This window comes from Delphinus delphis, chromosome 21, assembly GCF_949987515.2.
Source record: "Delphinus delphis chromosome 21, mDelDel1.2, whole genome shotgun sequence".
Taxonomy (NCBI): domain Eukaryota; kingdom Metazoa; phylum Chordata; class Mammalia; order Artiodactyla; family Delphinidae; genus Delphinus; species Delphinus delphis.
Genome location: NC_082703.1, coordinates 23,578,033 through 23,597,251, shown reverse-complemented (window position 1 = coordinate 23,597,251; position 19,219 = coordinate 23,578,033). Strand labels below are relative to the sequence as shown.

The 19,219-nt window shown below is 39.2% G+C and overlaps 1 protein-coding gene across 3 annotated transcripts in view; it reads left to right on the top strand.

Moving 5' to 3' along the window:
* Positions 1-19,219, top strand: part of WWC2 (WW and C2 domain containing 2) — a 166,614-nt gene that overhangs the window by 99,250 nt on the left and 48,145 nt on the right. For all 3 annotated transcript variants that reach the window (XM_060001212.1, XM_060001211.1, XM_060001213.1), the window contains one exon: positions 15,771-15,850. In XM_060001212.1, coding sequence (XP_059857195.1) covers positions 15,771-15,850 — 80 coding nt within the window. The remainder of the gene's footprint in view (positions 1-15,770; positions 15,851-19,219) is intronic.

Sequence of the window (19,219 nt, the reverse complement as noted above, 5' to 3'; positions counted from 1 at the left end):
TGCATTCACTTTTATTGCTGTAAAGCAGTCCACGTTCGTATAGATACCATGAATTCTTTATTTCTTCTACTGTCGACGTACATTAGCGTTTATTCGAATTGCTGGTAATTAAAAATTATGCCTTAGTGTCCGTGTCTACTACACATGTCTTTGGGTGCACAGATGTACACATTTTTGTTGGTTATGCACCTAGGAGTGGAATTGCCGTGTCAAAAAATATACATAGCTTCAACTCGAGCAGATACTGACACACGGTTTTGGGCCTTGTTACTTCCTAATATCTGCCCTTAAAGCTCTAAATTACTTTCTGTGCATGGCTTTTGCATACATCCCATAGGTTTTGAATTTGTATTTTTATTATCAGTCAGTTCAAAATATTTTCTAATTTCTTTATAATTTCTCATATGAGTATATTACTTAATTTTTAAACCGGTTAGGATTTTCTTATCTTTTATTATTGGTTTCAGCTTAATTCCACTGTGTGTTTTTTCAATTCTAAAATTTCTATTTATTTTTTGTTTCTAGTTACTTGCCCAAATTCTGCATGTTGATATAATAATTTTTCTGAATGAAATAATCACAGTTATTTGAAAATTCCACGTCTTAATTAGTATAATATCTAGATTTCCTGTATGTTGGATTCTTCGGTCTGTTTTTTTCTCTTGATTTTTGGTCAGTATTTGACATCTCACAGCTGCTTACTTTTAATTAAGAGCCATTTATTACGTATGAAAGAGAATAAAGATCATTTGAGGTTTGGGATGATCTTGTTATCCTTCAAAGAGGATTTAGTTTTGCTTCTTATAGGCAGTTAGTCCAGGGGTAGATAGTTTTAATTCAGTCAGCGTTTGAGTTTTCTGAATTCTGGGCTTCCTTCATTTTTCTCAGAGTGGGTCTATTTCCAGTCCACCCTTTCTCTTAGGGCGGAGCTTTTCAGAATCCCAGTTGAACTCCTGGGCTGTTTCCTGAGGGTCCCTTTGCCGGATTGAGGCTGGATTCCAGTCTCTCCCCGAAGCCTCTCAGCTCTGTGGGACAGCCGGTGCTTTCTGTGTGTCAGGCTCTCTCGGTCACTACATTCTCCCAGCTTTTCACTTTCCCTACACATAGGCAAATGCCTCAAAAGGAAAAACAGTGCCAAGTTTGGATCTTGACTATGGGCTTCCCTTATTGCCTTAGTCGTTCGCCCGTGTCTTCAAATAGATGTTCTTTTCTGTTTTGTTTTACCTCACAACTTTTCTATCGTTCTCAGAAAAAGAGTGTGAAAAAGTTCGTCTATACTTTCTGGAAGCAAACCTCTCTTCAGTCTGGATTTCTGGGTTTCACTTATGGAAGTCATTGTTAGAAGTGTTCTTTTCTACCATAAACAACCCTTACTCTGTCAATCCACCTTTATTTCTCTGTACGTTCCTTAAGAATCTCATGGGCTGGTTTGTGGGATCCTTGCTGCTCCATGTCTACCATGTGTGTACATTTCTGTGATCTGCTAGGCAGATACCTTATCTAAAAAAGGCGGTGGGGGGGCGGAGAATGAAGGTATTTTGTCAAAAGTTACTCTTGCTAAACTTCAGTATTCCCTTGAGTTGTGCACTTCTCAAGAAGTTATTACTTATTATTACTGCCCTTTGAAATTTTAAACATTTTTCACAGTTCTTTTCTTTGTAAGACATATTGTAAATGGAATACCTCAACAGGCTGTCATAATCTGTCCATTTAAATGCTATTTTAGGAAAGATGCAAACTAAGGGAGGGATTTAAAATCAAAAGTACATATAGGATATCTCACACAAATAACTGTTAGAAGGAAATGGAGCCCCGTCTCACTGGGGGAGATCCCAGAAGATCCCAAGTAGTCCTGTCCCCTGGACATGTCTCCTAATGCAGCAGAATCCCTCAGACAAAGCTTATGTTGTGCCAGGTTTAATGTGCTCTTAATATCAGAAGCCTGTGTTTCATGTGTATGGCATCACTGTGGGACCACAAAGGTGAGTCAGGAAGGAGTGCCTTCCCCACGAAGGTGCTTCCTTCAAGAAGAGGTAGAAGACATTCATAATAACTGTAATGAAAGATGAGAGCATCTCTTTCATTAGCAAATAGGCACTTGTTTAACACTTCCTGTCAGTGCAAATGCCTTTTTTTTTTTGTGGTACGCGGGCCTCTCACTGTTGTGGCCTTTCCCTTTGCAGAGCACAGGCTCTGGACGCACAGGCTCAGCGGCCATGGCTCACGGGCCCAGCCGCTCCGCGGCATGTGGGATCTTCCCGGACCGGGGCACGAACCCGCGTCCCCCGCATCGGCAGGCGGACTCTCAACCACTGCGCCACCAGGGAAGCACGCAAATGCCTTTTTATAGAAACACTTCCTTAGCACATTGGCCCTTCTGGTCCATGCTCTATTGTGATGTTTTGAGCTGTGTCATGGTTTGAACATGGCGGGGCAGATGGTTCCCTCTCTCTGTCATTTGAGCACTTCTTGGCCAGGTGGCTCTTCCCCAGCCATTCAGAAGGGCTGGATAACTTGAGCAGAGTTTCATGGATTTTGATAACCTAGTTTTTCTTGGCTTGCCTATCCTGTAGAATCCCTGCATATACTAGTCCCTTTCACAAAGTAGTGCCGCAGAAATAGTAACTCATGAATTAGCTAACTCTTCATTGCTTTGGTGTCTCAGGGGACCTGCCTGCATTTTTCGTCATAGTAACAACTTTTCAGATGAAGTCAAGCACTGGCCTCATACTTCATTATTTTACTGTAACAATATTAGTAGGTGCTTCATTTGTTTTATTGAATTACAGCAAATGGGACAAGCATTTGAGAATCAGGTATTTAGGAACATCTGTCTAAAGCATCTGTTTTGTATTATTTTATATTATGGTCACAGGTGTTGGTGATCATTGGGCTATAGTTTCCTCCTCGGGCTAATAGGATAATGGTATTTCCTGGCATCTTACTCCTAGTTGTTGAAATGGAGAAATGAATAAATTAATGCCGTTTTAGTAATATATTCATAACTTTTAGAGGTGGGTGTTTAATTTCTTGAGAAAATCTATTTTTTTAGGAAGAGGAATGTAAAAAATTTTACACCAAAATTTATTATTTCATTCGTTCATTATAGATACTTAGGATAAGGAATGGTGTATCTTATACAAACTCAACCTTCAATTCAATTGATATTTTTAAAAATTTATATCCCAGATTACAAATAGGTGAGATGTGGTGAAAATTGGATGTAGAAAATTTTTGCTGAATTTTGATTAAGTTTTTACTCTTGTTTATCAAACTGAAATAAAATGTTGGAAATGTAAAAGTATAAATTTCTTTAGAAATACAAATGTGTTTGAGAAATTTATTGAGCACCGCAGCATATGATCTGATGTAACTTTTAATTTTGTCAAAAAGGAAACAAACGCTCCTCTGGTTAAATTATTTGCTCTCCACGCCAAATACATGGCTGGTTAGTGGGCATTGCTGTTGATAACAGGGTGCTGTCTTTATTCTCAGATATATTTAGCCCCACATTGTTAATATGAATTCACTTTGAATTATTTTTCGCAATGGTGATGGACTTAGAAAAGCCATCCACAATCTCACCTGTTTGCAGTCTTGGGCACAGATTTTAAAAGAACGGCAGTTGAATGTAAGGGTTAGTTTGTAACTGTGTAACTGTGAATGGAGTTATTAGCTCGTGTGCACATCAAACTGTGACACTTTAACCAGTGATGTAACTAACATACAAAAGTCATAGCAGTGTGCTTCAGATGAAAAGAAATATGCCTTCTGAGAATGCAAATTGCTACAAGTAAGGATTGTCTCTTGATTAGACATGAGTGATGTCTTTATACTTAGCTTACATCCCAAGTTCTTTCAGCTCCAATTTCCTGATCTCAAGGTTTTGAAGGAGATAGAGCAATACTGATTTGCAGTAGCAAACTGTACATCAGAAATGGTTATTCTTTTAAGATATCCAGAAATGAATTTATGTTGTAGTTGGTGTTGGGTTTGAAAATAGTACAACAGTCTTCATGAAGTTTGAATGAAATGAAGAATGATATGACTTGATTCACCTTCACTAAAGAAGCAAGACTGAAAGAGAAAATGGGAGAGAGATACTCTACTTAATGCAAGAACTGGTCTTATCTCTGTTAAGACATGCTAGTAACTGGAAACGATTAAATTTCATAGCACGGTAGAGTTTTTTTCAAAAAGCATACTCAGTAGAGTGAAATTATAACAATCACATTTATTGATTTCATACTGTTTTGTTTCTCTCTTTCTTTCTCTCTAATGATTTTGGTCTCCTTTTCTAGCTTTGAAGGGTACCATACTGCAGGCTAAATAATTATATGTCAAAAGAAATTCTTCATCAAAACTGTGTTGCTGCGGGAGGAGGTATTTAGTTTCTCCTCACTTGGGTGAACTACTGCCTCAGTCTCTCTGGCCATGACTTCCAGACTTCTCCATCTTCACTCATAAACACCCTCATATCCGTAGTGCTCATGGCATTTTACAAAATCAAGTGCAATTAACTTCTTCTGTGAGAGAATGTACAGTCTAAGCAGACAGGAACAGGGAATAAGGATTCCTAAAAATCAATTTTAAATGATTCTATGAAGGCTGCAATACTCATTCTCTCATTTTTTTGAAGGACTGTGGGAGTTAAGCTCTGTGGAACTGTGTGAGATAAAGATATTATAATGAACACAACTCAAACCAACACTTCATTATATTTTGATACTTTTCCTTGACATAAACCCAATAAATACATTGACCTAATATGTTCATGTTAAATTTTGAGAGAATCAGCCTCTTGAGGCCATGACAATGAAGTTGTGAGAGGAAAAAAATAGCTATTTATACTATATACGTCTCTTACGAAGTTAAACATACACTTAAAATGTTACCTAGCAATCCCACTTGTAGGTATTTCCACAAGAGAAATGAAAGCATATACTCAAAGACTTGAGTGTAAACATTCACAGGAGCCCTATTCTTACTAGCCCAAACCTGGAAACAGCCTTCAGGTTCACCAGTGGATGAATGGATAAATAAATTGTGGTACATCCATAAAATGCAATCAAAAGGAACAAGCTGCTAATACTCATGACATGGATGAATTTCACAAGCAATATGATAAGTGAAAGAAGCCAGTCATGAAGACTACCTACTGGTGTGCTTCCATGTGTATGAAATGCTTGAAAAGGCATAATTGACAGAAAGCAGGACAGGGGCATGAAGAAATTACCTTATTTATTGGTTCTAATAATTACTCATTTAAATCTTTTCCCCCCACATAGAAAATGATCACTTATTCACTTTTATTGCTGTTATAATTTATTATAAACTATTTATAATGAAATTCACCAAATTTAAAAGTACAATATGATGAGTTTAGACAAATATATATATTTTTGAAGTTGATTTCAGTCACCCTCTTTTCTCTGTATGTAACTATTCATAAAAACCAGGTTGTTTATAGAGGTCTTCATCTGACTTTTGTATCTTGTATCTTTTATAAAAAAATTATTGGCCCGTATAAATTGCTAATTAGATGTAGAGATTATGAGATCTAGGTTTTTTTTTTTTTTCTTAGTGGGGAGTAGAATTCATCATGGTTGGTATTACATTATCTCCCTCAGGCATACAATGTCCCATTTTTCTTTTTTATTATAGTAGTAGTCATTCATGATCATCATCTAGGTCATTTCATTAAGGATTACAAAATGATGATAGTCTAATTATATTATTCCTTATTTATTTATTTGTTGGGATACTTCTATAAAGTGAAATTCCACACCGCCCAACTGCTACTTGTTATTTGCTTACCCTCAGCTCATATTGGAAAGATGAATAAATGTTAGATTATTTTCCTTTTAAAAAAAAAACAAATTTCAAATGATGAGCTATGTCCTAGCATCTGTTAGAGATGACCAACAGAGTTGAGTTTGTTTGTTTAAGTATCACTGTGTGATCACGAATTTAAACATTATTGATATGTCATTGCAATTATTCTTCTTATTGAACCTCACATCACTGTCTTGTGCGTATAGGAGCCTTTTTATATTGACTCCTGAGGCCTTTGATCCCAATATTCTGATAGTTTCTTTCTCTTTGGTCTGGAAAGATGTTCTTGATTTTTTTGTATAAGGTCTGGAATCAAACATTTCTCCAAGAAGCTCTGATTCTTTTTTAGCGAGAAGTGGTATTTAGAGACCACAATCTGTATGCATGAGTGTTTATTACAGTTGGGTTGGCAATTGTATATAGGTCTTTATCTTAATATATTTAAAATACTTAAATCTCCAGTAATTACAAAAGTGTGATATTGACACAAAAATGAAAGATCAGTGGAACTGAACATTGAAGAATATGCAGAAACACCTTGTCGAATTTAAAATGTGATAAAAGTGGCACTCCATATCATTAAGGAAAAAATGGATTATTCAATGAATGCTTGGGACATATCTTGGCCCATTTTAAAAGAAATGAAAGTGAATCTGTACCTTTTTCCTTTAATTCCAGATGGATCAGCAATTTAAATGTGAGAAGTTCAATCATAAACTCAATTAAATTAACCATAAGACATTTAAAGCAATAACAGAGCACTAAAACTTGCTTTTCCCTAAGAGAATTTGCCACGCTGGGTGAACGTCACCTTCCATCGTGTTCTTTTCATGGTCTCATGGAGACAAAGCCCAACTGCATAAAATTGGGACCCAAAAGGACCAAACCCTCGGTGTGAGAGGAGCTAGGATTAAACTCCTCCAGCCCTGCCACCCCAACATACCTGCCACTGCCATCACCCACCAGAAAGCAGTAGGAAAAGTGACCTGTTTGGAGAAACAATGAGAAACCATTCTGACCTCTGAACATATCACCATCTGACACACCTTATATGGGTTTGCAGGCTGAGTTCACACTTACCTGGAAGGTCTGAGAAACTGCAAGCTGAACACTTACTTCGAGCTGTGGCAGGTCTAGAAAGTGGCAGGTGGCTGCGCTGCCAGTTGCCTGGAAGTGCATATCCTCTCCGGAGAAACGCACCTGCACCTGTGTCTTCCACAGGTAGAGCTCTAAGGGTACAAACTCATAGCCCAAAATCACAAATTTACACAGAAACAAGGTCACATCAGTAAGAACTGCAGAAAAAAACAGACAATAGAATCAGGTCTTCAAATGCTTCAGATTTTGTTGATTTTAGATACAGAATGTAAAATATGGGTGTTTAATATGTCAAGAAATAAAAAAGGAATTGAAAATATGAGTAAGAAAGATACTATGACTGTGAAATGACCAAGGATATATGGCAAAAGAACTAAGTAGAACTTCCGTAAATTAATCATATAATGGTTAAAATTCAAAGCTGCCCGAGGAAAAAAGATTATTTGCAAAGGTCTGACAGTTAGAACGATACTCCTGACTATTCCATAGTGATGATGAAAGGAAAATGATAATGTAATACTTTCAGTGCTCTAAGAGAAAATAACCATCAACCAGAATTTTATACACAGGAAAACATCTTTCATGCATATGAATGAGATAAACATGTTTTCAGACAAAATTTGAAAGTAACTAATGGCACCAGAAGTTCTTCACCATTGGAAATACTAAAGAAAGCAGGAAAAGAGAGAAGAGAATAGAAAAGGCAAGCCAATGAGAAGTTTAATGTAAGATGAGTAAATTAAACCCAAATAATTAGAAATAAGTGTAATTGGATTAAATGTTCTAGTTTAAAAGACAAAGATTTACAGACTGGTTTTGGAAAGAAAAATCTACCTATATGATGCTTATAAGAGACACCAGAAACAAAGATACAGAAGAGTTAAAAATAAAAGGATGGGTAAAAAAGATGCAACAATCAAATTCTAGTCAGAATAAAGCTAGTATTGGGACTTCCCTGGTGGTCCATTGGGTAGGACTCCGTGCTCCCAATGCAGGGGGCCCGGGTTCGATCCCTGGTCAGGGAACTAGATCCCGCATGCATGCTGCAACTAAGAGTCCACGGGCTGCAACTAAAGGTCCCGCATGCCGCAACGAAGATCCCATGTGCCACAGCTATGACCTGTCGCAGCCAAAATAAATTAAAAAAAAAAAAAAAGAATAAAGCTAATATAGCTTTGTTAATTTTGGAATAGGTAGATTATAAGGCAAAATGCTTCACTAAGAAGAAAAAAGAGGGCAATGAATGTGTTAAAATATGAGCCCCCAAGTATAATTGAGCACAGTTACAACAACACCATGTTGAGTAAATGAAGCTAGACATAAAACAGTACATACTGTATGATTCCATTTATATAAAGTTCAACAAAGACAAAACCACTTATAGGGTCGGAAGTCAGAATAGTGGTTACTTTGGGGAGAAAGAAAGGGTTAGTAATTTGGTGGGGCACAGGAATGGCTTCTGGGACTTCTTGAACTTTTGACCTTCCCATGGGTGTTTTACCATTCATTTATTGAATGGTCTACTTAAGATTTTCTTTTTTCTTTTTTGTAGGTATGTTATACTCCTAAGTTTAAAAAACTTAGAGGCTACTTAATTTGGAGGTCAGAACCATACACTTCTAAATAATAATGGGTGCTCTTTGATAAAATTAGTGAGTAAAACATTGAGAAAAGGGATATTTGTGTAGCCTCACAGTATCTCCCCACAGATATGTATTACTTAGCTCTGGTGATTTTTAACATGTCCACTAATCTTTGATACTCCTCTCTTCTTGAGTATGGACTGGCCTGGTGATTATCTTCTAACAAGTAGAGTTTGGAAAGGGAAAAACAGTAAACTTAAAGTGAAGAAATCTAGGGATTTGCTACCATAACTAAGTGATTAAGTTTAACATCACCAGTGATGTCAGGTTGACAGCATGTACCCCGATATCATTCGATGAGAAGGACACATCACCTCTGTCATATTCTTCCTCCCAATCTATAACCTCAGTCTGATTATGAGAAAGCATCTAGCAAACCCAAGGTACACTTCATGAAATATCTAACCTATTCAAAAGCGAACAAGTCATTAAAGATGAGAAAAGACTGAGGAAGTGTCACAAATTGGAGGAGTCTAGGGAGACATGACAAGTAAAGACAACATGGTCGGATCCTGGGGGATCCAAGTAAAGTCTGTAGTTTAGCTAATACTGTTAGTAGTGTCAGAAGAGAATTGGAGAAAAGTTTTAGCCTTGCATGCATATACTAGAAAATAAGAAAGTCTTAAAATTAATGAGCAGTGAATTCCATCTAAGAACAACAGAATAAATCTGAAGACAGTTGATGAAGGGAAATAAAATTAAGGGAAGATATTATTTAAATAATAAACATGGCTATAATAGAGGAGATCAACAAAAGCATAATTTAGTTCTTTGAAAGAATAATAGAATTGACAGGTGTCTGTCAGGATTGATAAGAGAGAAAAGAAACAAGTAAAAATATACAAGGAATGAAGAGATAAAACTCTAGATGCTTAAGAAATAACAGGACATTTTGAGTAAATTTATACTCCTACATTTTAATTTTGAGATGAGATGAATAAGTTATTACTAAGATATCGTTGACCAAAAATGACTCCAGATGAAAGAAAGAATCTGACCAGCCCTGTTACTATCAGTGAAATTCCAGATACACCCTGAAGATTAGGCTAATACAACCAAATTCTGACAAGATAATATGAGGGAAAAAATAAGCCAGCCATATTCATAAGCTTAGATAAAAAAATCCTAAGCAAAATATTGGTAAACCAGATGCAGGAACATTCAAAAATAGTTTGTCAGGACCAAGTTGGGCTTATCCTAGATATGTACAGTCTAGGATTTGAAAATGAATTATTCACTACACTAACAGAGTAAACAGAAATCATTAATCATTCCAGTTGATACAGAGAAAGCATTCTGATAAATTCAGCTTCTAGTCATGGTTTGTTTTTTTAAAAAATCAATCTAACTAAAAATAATTGCTGTATAACAGGGCATGAGAGATGAAGAAGGAGAGCTGGCTGTAGTTTTGTATAGAGTATTTAGGGTAAGTCCCACTGAGAAGGTGACATTTGAGCAGACGCTAGACAGAGGTGGTGAAGTTAGGTGAGGAACAGCCGGTGTAAAGGTCCAGATGTTAGAGAAGGTCTGGGATCTTCAAAGAACAGTAAGAAGTCAAATGTGGCCCCAATATATGGAGAGAGAAAGTGAGAGCAGTAAGATAGGAGGTGAGAGAGGTAACCTAGACAATGAGATGAAGACAGAATTCATAGGCCTTGGGGACCACTGTAGACTTCGGATGTTAATCTGAAATAGGAAGCCATTTGACCAGGTGTTTATCATTTGTATTAATTTTTTTTTTGCTAGTTTAAGTGATATATAATGATACCATGATTTTCAATTTTGTCTTTGTTAAGAGGTGATTTTTTTTTTTTTGGTGACATTCTACCTTTTCTATTTCTGTTTGCCAATTTATTTTTTGAATTTAACAGCTTTTTGAGAATTAATTCCCATACCACACAGTTCACCTGTTTAAAATGTACACTTCCGTGGGTTTTAGTGTACTTATTGTTGTATCCCCATCATCACAATCTAGTTTTAGAACATTTTCGTGTCCCCTAAAGGGAACCCTGTACTCCATTAGCTGTCACTGCCCATTCTGCACAACCATATCCTCTATCTCCAAAGCCCAAGCAACCACTATCTATTGTCTTCCTCTCTAGATTTGCCTATTCTGTTATACATTTTGTATAAATGGAATCATATAATATGTGGTCTTTTGTGAGCTTCTTTCACTTGGCATACTGCTTTCAAGGTTCATCCATGTTGTAGCATGTGTCAGTACTTCATTTCTTTTCATTGCTAAATAATATTCCATTGTACAGATACATCACATTTCATTTATTCATTCACCAGTTGGTGGGTATTTGGGTTGTTTCCACTTTTGAGTGATGATAAATAGAACCACTACAAACATTCCTGCACAGGTGTTTATGTGGATATAAGTTCTCATGTCTCTTGGGTTTATGCCTAGGAGCGGAATTTCTGGGTTATGTGGCAACTTATTGGTTTATTTAGCAGAAAGAGATCTAGAGTTGACCTTCCATATTTTTATCTATTATTTGTATCTCAAGGTAGTATATTTCAAAAATGTTTCATATTTTTCTCAGTAGGTTTTGTTTTTTCCTTTTCACTGTTGTTAAACAGAAGTTTGGGATTTTTAAACATATATTCAATCATCTCGTTTCTGATGACAGAATCCATTTATTGGTCATCACAAGTGGTCCTAACAGCATCTGGGATTCTGTTTCCCGCTATTCTTTAGTAATGTCAAACATGTTTTTATTATTAATCCTCTGATGATCTGGAGCTGATTTCTCATTTTCTTTAAGGGTGACTTGAGAGAGGAGGCGGGTGGTGAGGATTTTTAGTGAGGTGGAAGCAGTGGTGATGAGGAAGATTTCCAGAAGAGCAAGATGACAGCTGCCCTTTGTCGGCTTTGCTTAGGGAGCTCCTGGCAAGACGACGGAGGGAGTGGTGAGAAGGGACAGTAGTCGTTAGTAAAATGTCACTGTGATCATTGTAACTTTAATGTTGCAAGGGTCACTTTTAGGGCAGATTTCTGAACCCTGCCTGTCTTGTGATCTTCCCAAGGTCCACAGGTTCTGGAATTTACTTTTCCTTCATTGCCATCTTGTTTCTCCTTCTTTTAAAAGAAAACTTATTACACACTAGGATTGTAAGAGATGGTAAGAGGCTGTATGATTTCCAGTCGTGCTTATCACATTGAATCACTCTCTTTCTGGATTTCAGAACTAACTTTAAAGTCAATTCAAAATGTCAGTTGCTTTGGTGCAGTGGGTATAAAAGGCAGGGAATGTGCAAAAGTCGCGGGTCTCTCTGCCTCCGATTTGGGACTCTCAGGTTTGAGATTTGAGCCGTAGACATAGGTCTGGAAAATTAGATGGTTGGATCCAGCTGCAGAGAGTTCACCACGTATTGATATAAGGCAAAAACAGGCTCTAGGGCTTGTGAGGCTCTTCACATATTCAGCTTGGGTGGGATAGAAGAATACCGACATGGGGCTTCCCTGGTGGTGCAGTGCTTGAGAGTCCGCCTGCCAATGCAGGGGACACGGGTTCGTGCCCCGGTCCGGGAAGATCCCACATGCCGCGGAGCGGCTGGGCCCGTGAGCCATGGCCGCGGAGAGGCCACAACAGTGAGAGGCCCGCGTGACGAAAAGAAAAAAAAAAAAAAAAAAGAATACTGACCTTTCTAAGGTAGAATAAGGGCCATAGGCTTTATTTAGGTCATTTTGCTACAGTTCTAGTTTGTCTTTGATCTTATATATATTATCATGCCATTAATAACTAAAACTTTTATAACTGTAGTTTTAAAACATTCTCCTGGGTTCTAGACCGCTCTCTGCTGCTTAGTAGCAGAGTAACCTTCAGCAGATTACTTACTTATTCTCTTTAGGTCTGAGATTCCTCACCTGTAAAATAAGAATTTAAACTGTATCCATCTACTAGAGTAGTTGTGAGGGTTGAAAGCACAGTGCCTGGAATACCTGAAGTGCTTGGCCTTTTAGCTCTCACTGTTGTCTCCAAGTAGAGTCCACATTGTGTTAAACGTGCAAATCAGCATTAGCGTAACCCTTAGCTGGGATCTAAGGACACTTGTTTTCATGTTCTGTGTCCTACATTTGAAAGTGGGTTGGAGAATGAGAGTAGAAACAGTGATCCTCCAATAGCTAACGATGCCAAATGGTTCTCTGAGAAGAAAGGGTGTTGAACAGTTAAGACCAAACTCTTAAAACCAGAAACAATCGGAAATAATGTTGGGTTGGAAATAGCAGTATCTGTTTTCACTTATCATTATAATAGAATCAAACTTTTTCATCCTTAACAAAATAAAATGCACATTGATATTTGGCAGCTGGAAATCATTCAGGTAATCCACTCCGAAGACTCCCCAAAATGAAAGCAGTGGCTTTCAGTCAACTGTAGGTAAAGCAAATAATGTGGAAGAAAACACAGGTGTTAGCCTCCTTTATCATTGTCACCCAACATACAATAAAATCTCACATCACTTAAGCAGAGAAGAGTCTGAATTGTCAAAAGTTAAATTTACAATGATCATTTTTGAAAGAAAGTAAATGGGTGTGTCATCGCAGCCCAAATGATTTTAAGTGGAGTGCCATTTTATGACCATGAGATACGCTAATTGTTTTAATTCAGCTGTTCCAAGAGGGCTTGATAGTACCATTGTTTTGGGGTTTTTTTGTCAACTGTGTTTTCAAAGGTAGAGACAGGTTTCAGCCCAGTTACTATTGATTTTTGGATTGCTGTTGTTATTTTTAAATAAAAATGTTAGTCTTTTTGGTGAAAAGCTTTTGAGAGTGCTGTCAGAAGTAGAATTACATGTGGAATGAGCTGTCGGTTACTGATGGCTCCTGACATGATGATAGTCTGATACTAAAACTGCAATGTCTTTACTGGACACTGTGAGTGAGCTTGTTGCTATGCATGAATATTAAAGTACCTTCAAGATCCTTCTCTCTGAGGGCAGCCCTCCTCCCCTGGCCTAAGTAGTCCTCTCCTCCTTTGGGTTCCAGTAACATTGTTTGTACCTCTCTTTTAGTTAGGAATTGGGCCTTGCAACACAATTCTTTCTATTTCCTTCTCCCTAATAAAATGTAAGTGCCTTAGGGCACAAACTGTTAAGCCTTCAGATTAACTTAACAGATAAATTATTGAACATTACTGTATCAAAAATATTGTGCCTCACGGTCTACAAATGTGTCACAACAGCCCTTGTCTTTGTCGTTTGGTTCCTCATAGGGCCTTGTCCCCCCGGTTACTTTTTTCCCGTCTGTTCCACGATGCTCTCTGTTTTCCTCTGACTTCTCTGGCCTCTGCTTCGCAGTGTACTTTGTCTCTTTCTCTCGTTGACCTGTGAGCGATGCAGATGCCCAAGGTGTTCCTGAGCTGCCTTCCCTCCTCCGTACACACTCTCTAGTTGATCTCGTTTATCCTCGTGCATTTAGAACAGCATCCTTATGTCAGTGACTCTTTATTTTATATCTCTAGCCTGGACACTTCAAGTCCACATATTCCACTTGCCTTGAAGTGCCATGGGTGTCAGAAAAATAAATGTCTCACAGAAACCCTTTATCTCCCCCCCCAGGAAATCACCTTCACATACCCAGGATTTCGGAAGTGATCTTTGACACATCTTCTCCCTCACCCTCCACATTGAGTCCGTCACCAAGTCCTGTTGATTCTACCTCTAAAATGGATTTTTCCTATAGCACGGCCCGCACGCCAGGCAGGATGGCCCCTTTGGGCCCCTCTGGTCCAAGCACCATAGAGTCTCCACAGTGATCTTTTAGAAGCATGAAGCAGCTCATGCCTTACAATCCCTCCGTGATTCTCATTGTTCTTAGGAGGAGATCTAGAAATCCTCAGCATGGCTTCAGGTTCTGTGTAATCAGGCCTCCTTTTGCATTCTCACCTCATTCCACACGCCACCTCTGTAATCCAGCAGTGACAGCGTTCTTTAAATCCCAGAGACTTGCTGAGTTTCCCCTCCCACAGTTTAGGGTTTGTCCACAGGCTCTACCCTGTGGGGACCCCTTCTATCAGTGAAGCCCACGAACCCTCTCATCTCCTCAACCCCTCAGGCTAAATTAGGTCCCGTCCCCCTTTTAGATCGTGAAGTATCCTGTGCTTTTCTTTTATATCACCTGTGGCAGTTGGAAAGATTTATTTCGTTGGACAATTATTTGCTCCATACCAGGCCCCCTCGTTGTCCTGTAAGACACATAAGGGCAGTAGGTCTGTTTCATTCACACTTTCAGACCCAGGACTTGACACATTGCGCAGAATCAATAGGTGTTTGTGGAATGGGTAGAATAAATAGGAAGTAAAAGTGCAAAACACAGGGAAATACTATACAACAGGATGTGCTTAAAACTTAAGGCTATAACTCACTATATGGAAATAAGTTTCTGACACCCATGAGAATACCTTCAGTTTGTGACTGAACCAGGCTTGTGCCATTTTCCTGACCTGCCAAACCTTAGTATTCTTATTACCAAAGATAACAGGAAGAGAACAATTTGTATCAGTTTGACAACAAGTATTTATTGATCCCCTGCTGTACACCTGGTTTTATTTTACAAGCTTGGGGTACAGCTGGGTGATGCTTCTTACTTTCCCATGGGGGACAGACAGGAAACAAGGACAATTTCAGCTCTTGGAAAATGCTGCGAACTAAACAAAACAGACCAATGGCCTGGGTGCAGTGGCCAGAGAAGTGCTGTTTGCAAAGGTAACGTGGAGCTGAGGCTGAGTGACAGGGAGTCAGCTAGTGAAGAGCTGAGGGAAGGGCCTTTTAGCCGGGGGAACAGCACATGCCGAAGCCCTGAGGCTGGAACAGCCTGGCCTGTTTGGGGAACAGAGGGGTGGCCAGGGGTCCTGGAGAGTCAGGAAGGAAGGGCAAGCGCAGAGTCCGAGAGACCCTGGCTGACCATCCTGCCTTTCCCCGTAGTGGCTGTTTATCACAGAGCGCGGACGATCGCTCGATCGCGATGTCCGGCTCATAGCAATGTTGCTACGTCCGATGATGAGAGGAAACTTGAGTAGTAATGCACATCGCTGATAATCTGCCTTCCATAGAACTTATGTCCAGGAGAAACTAGTCGAGTCAATGTCAAACTAGTGGCTGTGTTTATGTGTTTAATGGTTTACTAATAGATTACCTTTTTAAACTGTGTTGCTGATTCATATTTACATTGATTTCTCACAAAAGGTTAAAAAGCTGAAGCGAGAACTGTCACAGATGAAGCAAGAATTGCTCTATAAAGAACAAGGCTTTGCAACCTTGAAACAGTGAGTATGAAAATACTGAAATTGACTCTCGAATAATCCAAAGCCCCTGAACCGATACAAAGGAAAAAGAAGTATAGATTACATAAGAGTTTTCTCAAAGAGCAGTAGAATACGAAGTGCAAAGCTCTGCACCAAAAAAAAAAAAAGCAAAAATCTTGGGAAAATCTATACACTTGAATAGGTGTGAAATGTTCACTAATCTTTGGCGATCCAAGGAAACCAAAGTGAGAAACTTAGCTTCGTCTCTGGGCCTGCCAGCCTGCTCTCAGTTTGAGGCAGAGCCAGGAGATCGAGCCCAGGAAGGGCCTCCCCCTTCTCTCCGGAGGCTCGGCTCTGTAAGCCTGCGCCCGCCGAGCCCCGGGCTCGGGGCCTGTCCGCCTCTGGCAGCCCCAGGGGGACCTAATGCTGTCTGATCTCAGGGGGCAAGTCGGGGGTGTCTGCAGAGGGGCTGAGTGAGTGCCTCGGCTCCCGTGTTCCCTCTGCCCTTTCCTGCTCCATGCTGAAGTCTGCTGGACCCTGGCTCCAGCTCGAGCTGAGTCAAGTGAGAATGGAGATGACGGAAGGTAGCAGGATCTGGAAATCCCTGCCCCATTCCCAGCCCCTGGAAGCCACTGCTCTTCTGCTGACGAGGCCCAGACTAACTGAACCCCAGCAGGCACACCGAGACCTTCCAGCTCCTGCAGTGCCCACCCCAGGGTCTCCGATGCAGGGAAGCAGCGATGGTTCATCCAGCACACAACCCCAGGGAGGGTTGAAGACATCATCCCTTGAAAGGCATCCAGCTGCTTTTCCCTTCCCTCCTCCTTGCTGCCCGGTTCAGTGCCCCCCGTAGCAATGCAGGATTCATAGGGGCTTCCCTGATCGGCGGGTCTCATGTTCTTCCTTGTCTCCCTTAGCAGTATCCAAGGCAGCAAGGCGTTACCCCATTAAAGATCCCACGTGTTCGCTGGCCAGGCCACATAAGCTGATTGTTCTGTGTGTTTGGTTGACGAGTTATATTTCGGGACCCCAGTCACTCCTCTTGACCACCAGCCACATGACTTTCATCTCAGACATTTGGTTTACTGGATCAGTTTTATTTTTGACACTCACCTCACGTGATCATGACCATGATATTCTTTCAGATGCTCCCATCCTGGTGGTTCTCTAACCTGACTGCATATTGGAATAATCTGAGGAGCTCTTAAAAATCCCTGTGTCTTGTCTCCAGCCCAAGTCAGATTCTGTGAGACCCCCATGTGGTTCTCAGGTCCAGCCCTGTTCAGAGAACCTCAGCTGGTTGCAGAGCGCCCCGAAAAACTCAACAGACCTGGAATCACCTAAATGTATTATTTAGTCAGTTGTACATCAGCATAACGGAGGGCTTTGTGGTGGGAGAACCACGAAGCGTTTAGCCACACGTTGCATACTTTTAAGGCACATGAAATTATAACTCATTCACCACTGGGATTAAAGGTTAGCCAAACTTGCTGTTTTTGTTATATTGATGTAACAATGCTGTATTGTTTCAAAGCAGTTTGCTTGCAAGCAATTTTTATAGGAATCCAAGGCATGTTTAAGAATCTGTCAATAACATTCCACAAGAAAACAATAGACATTTGTTGTAGAAATTCAGGCTTTCTCTTGCAGTGATTCTAATCCGCTGAACCAAGAGCAGAAAGATAGGATATCTAACATCAGATTCCTCTCGTAGATCAAAATAAAGCTATAGACAAAATAAAGCTGTTTTCATCCAGTTGTTCAACACCGTACTACTAGAAGATTGAATAATAATTGATTGAACCCAGAGACCATACTTTTCAAGAAACCGCATTCCTGGTACTATAAGGGGACTTTTTACTTGGGTTACGACAAAATATATTTCAGGAAAAGATTTATACAGAATCCCACTGCAGGATTCTGTAACTTTTCACTTATTCACAATAAAATGGAAAAAGTTTGTGGAATCTGGAATTAGAATGTAATTTAAACCCCGGTTTTTATTTTACTTGATGCAATAGTTTATGCTGGATGAATGAATGTAGTTTTATTCTTTACGTTATTCATTTCAGACTGTGGTCCCAAAGTTGACTTTGGCCTAAGCGATAGTGTAGCTTATGTGTAGGTGGATGCCAGGAAGAGAAGCATATTTCCGCTTTGCCACCTCCAGTGTTCACTCAAAACTGGAAAATGGAAAGTGCTGAAACACCCAGCAAGCCAAGAGTATATACAGAATCTATGAAAGTTTGGCTCAGGGGGTACACATTTTCCAGGGAAGGCATGCATGGTAAGATATAGGGAAAAAATTAACTATAGGGTACCCAGAAACCAAAAACAATGTTTCTTTAATTTTTAAGGGATGAAAGTAAAATTGTATTTCTCAAGAACAAAAAGCACAGTACGTACTTCGTTTTAAAAAAAAATAAGTCAGCAACTTATGCTGATACTTTATTTTATGGTCAGTTAGGGTCAAAAGAGAGAAAAAGGGGGAGATGAAAAGTGGAGGAGAAAAAGGAAAAACGTGGAGGTAGAGGGCAAAAGCAATAGTTAAAGTAAAGTAGAAATGTTCGGAAAAGGGGAAAGAAAGACCAAAAGGGGTTCCCTGGCGAATGCTGCATGGAGGTGGTTCTTGTCGTATTTAACATTTGATTGAGCAGTGGCTGTCCGAGAAATTCTCATCTATTTTTAAAGCTCTCTGACATTTAAATTAGCAGTCTTGAAGTAGCCCTGCTTTTATTTTTCAATATTAAAGTTTATTTCTGAAAACTACTCACTGGCTTTTATTTTCAAATGTCAAAGTTGATTTCTGAATTAAAGATTTGTTTTACTATTAAATTCTGAAGGTTTTATACAAATCGGAAGAAATTACTTGGGCTTTAGAAACTGCCTTTGACAGTTTGAGATACCTATATTACTAGCTGTTTCATGAAATCTCACAGATTCTTTTTCTTATTAAAATAAGCTTTTTGCCTCAACTAAGTGAGTAGATACACACTTAAAGGTGTCAGCAATTTCATTGATAAAGCCCTCCTGAAATAAATATAATCAACCAATATTCAAACTACTTCTGGGGTTCTTATCAAATATTCTAAATGTAATAGTCATAAGAGCCCCAGGCCTAAGTCTTTCATGTTGAGGACAGTTGTGCTACTTAGCTAAGTGTTTATGCAATTTACAAGCTAAATTTGCATAGACTTTCTGGTCTCAGTTTCTTTTTTGGAAGAAGCATGACTAGGTAATCTCTAGGGTCCCTTCCCATCACAAATACTCTGTGTATGTGTGTGCACACGCACGCGTATATGTTTAATTCAGTGACTTCATTGGTTATACTTTTTTATAGAATGACCTTATGATAAAATTAATTTTATTCTCTTGGGTTCTTTAAGACTT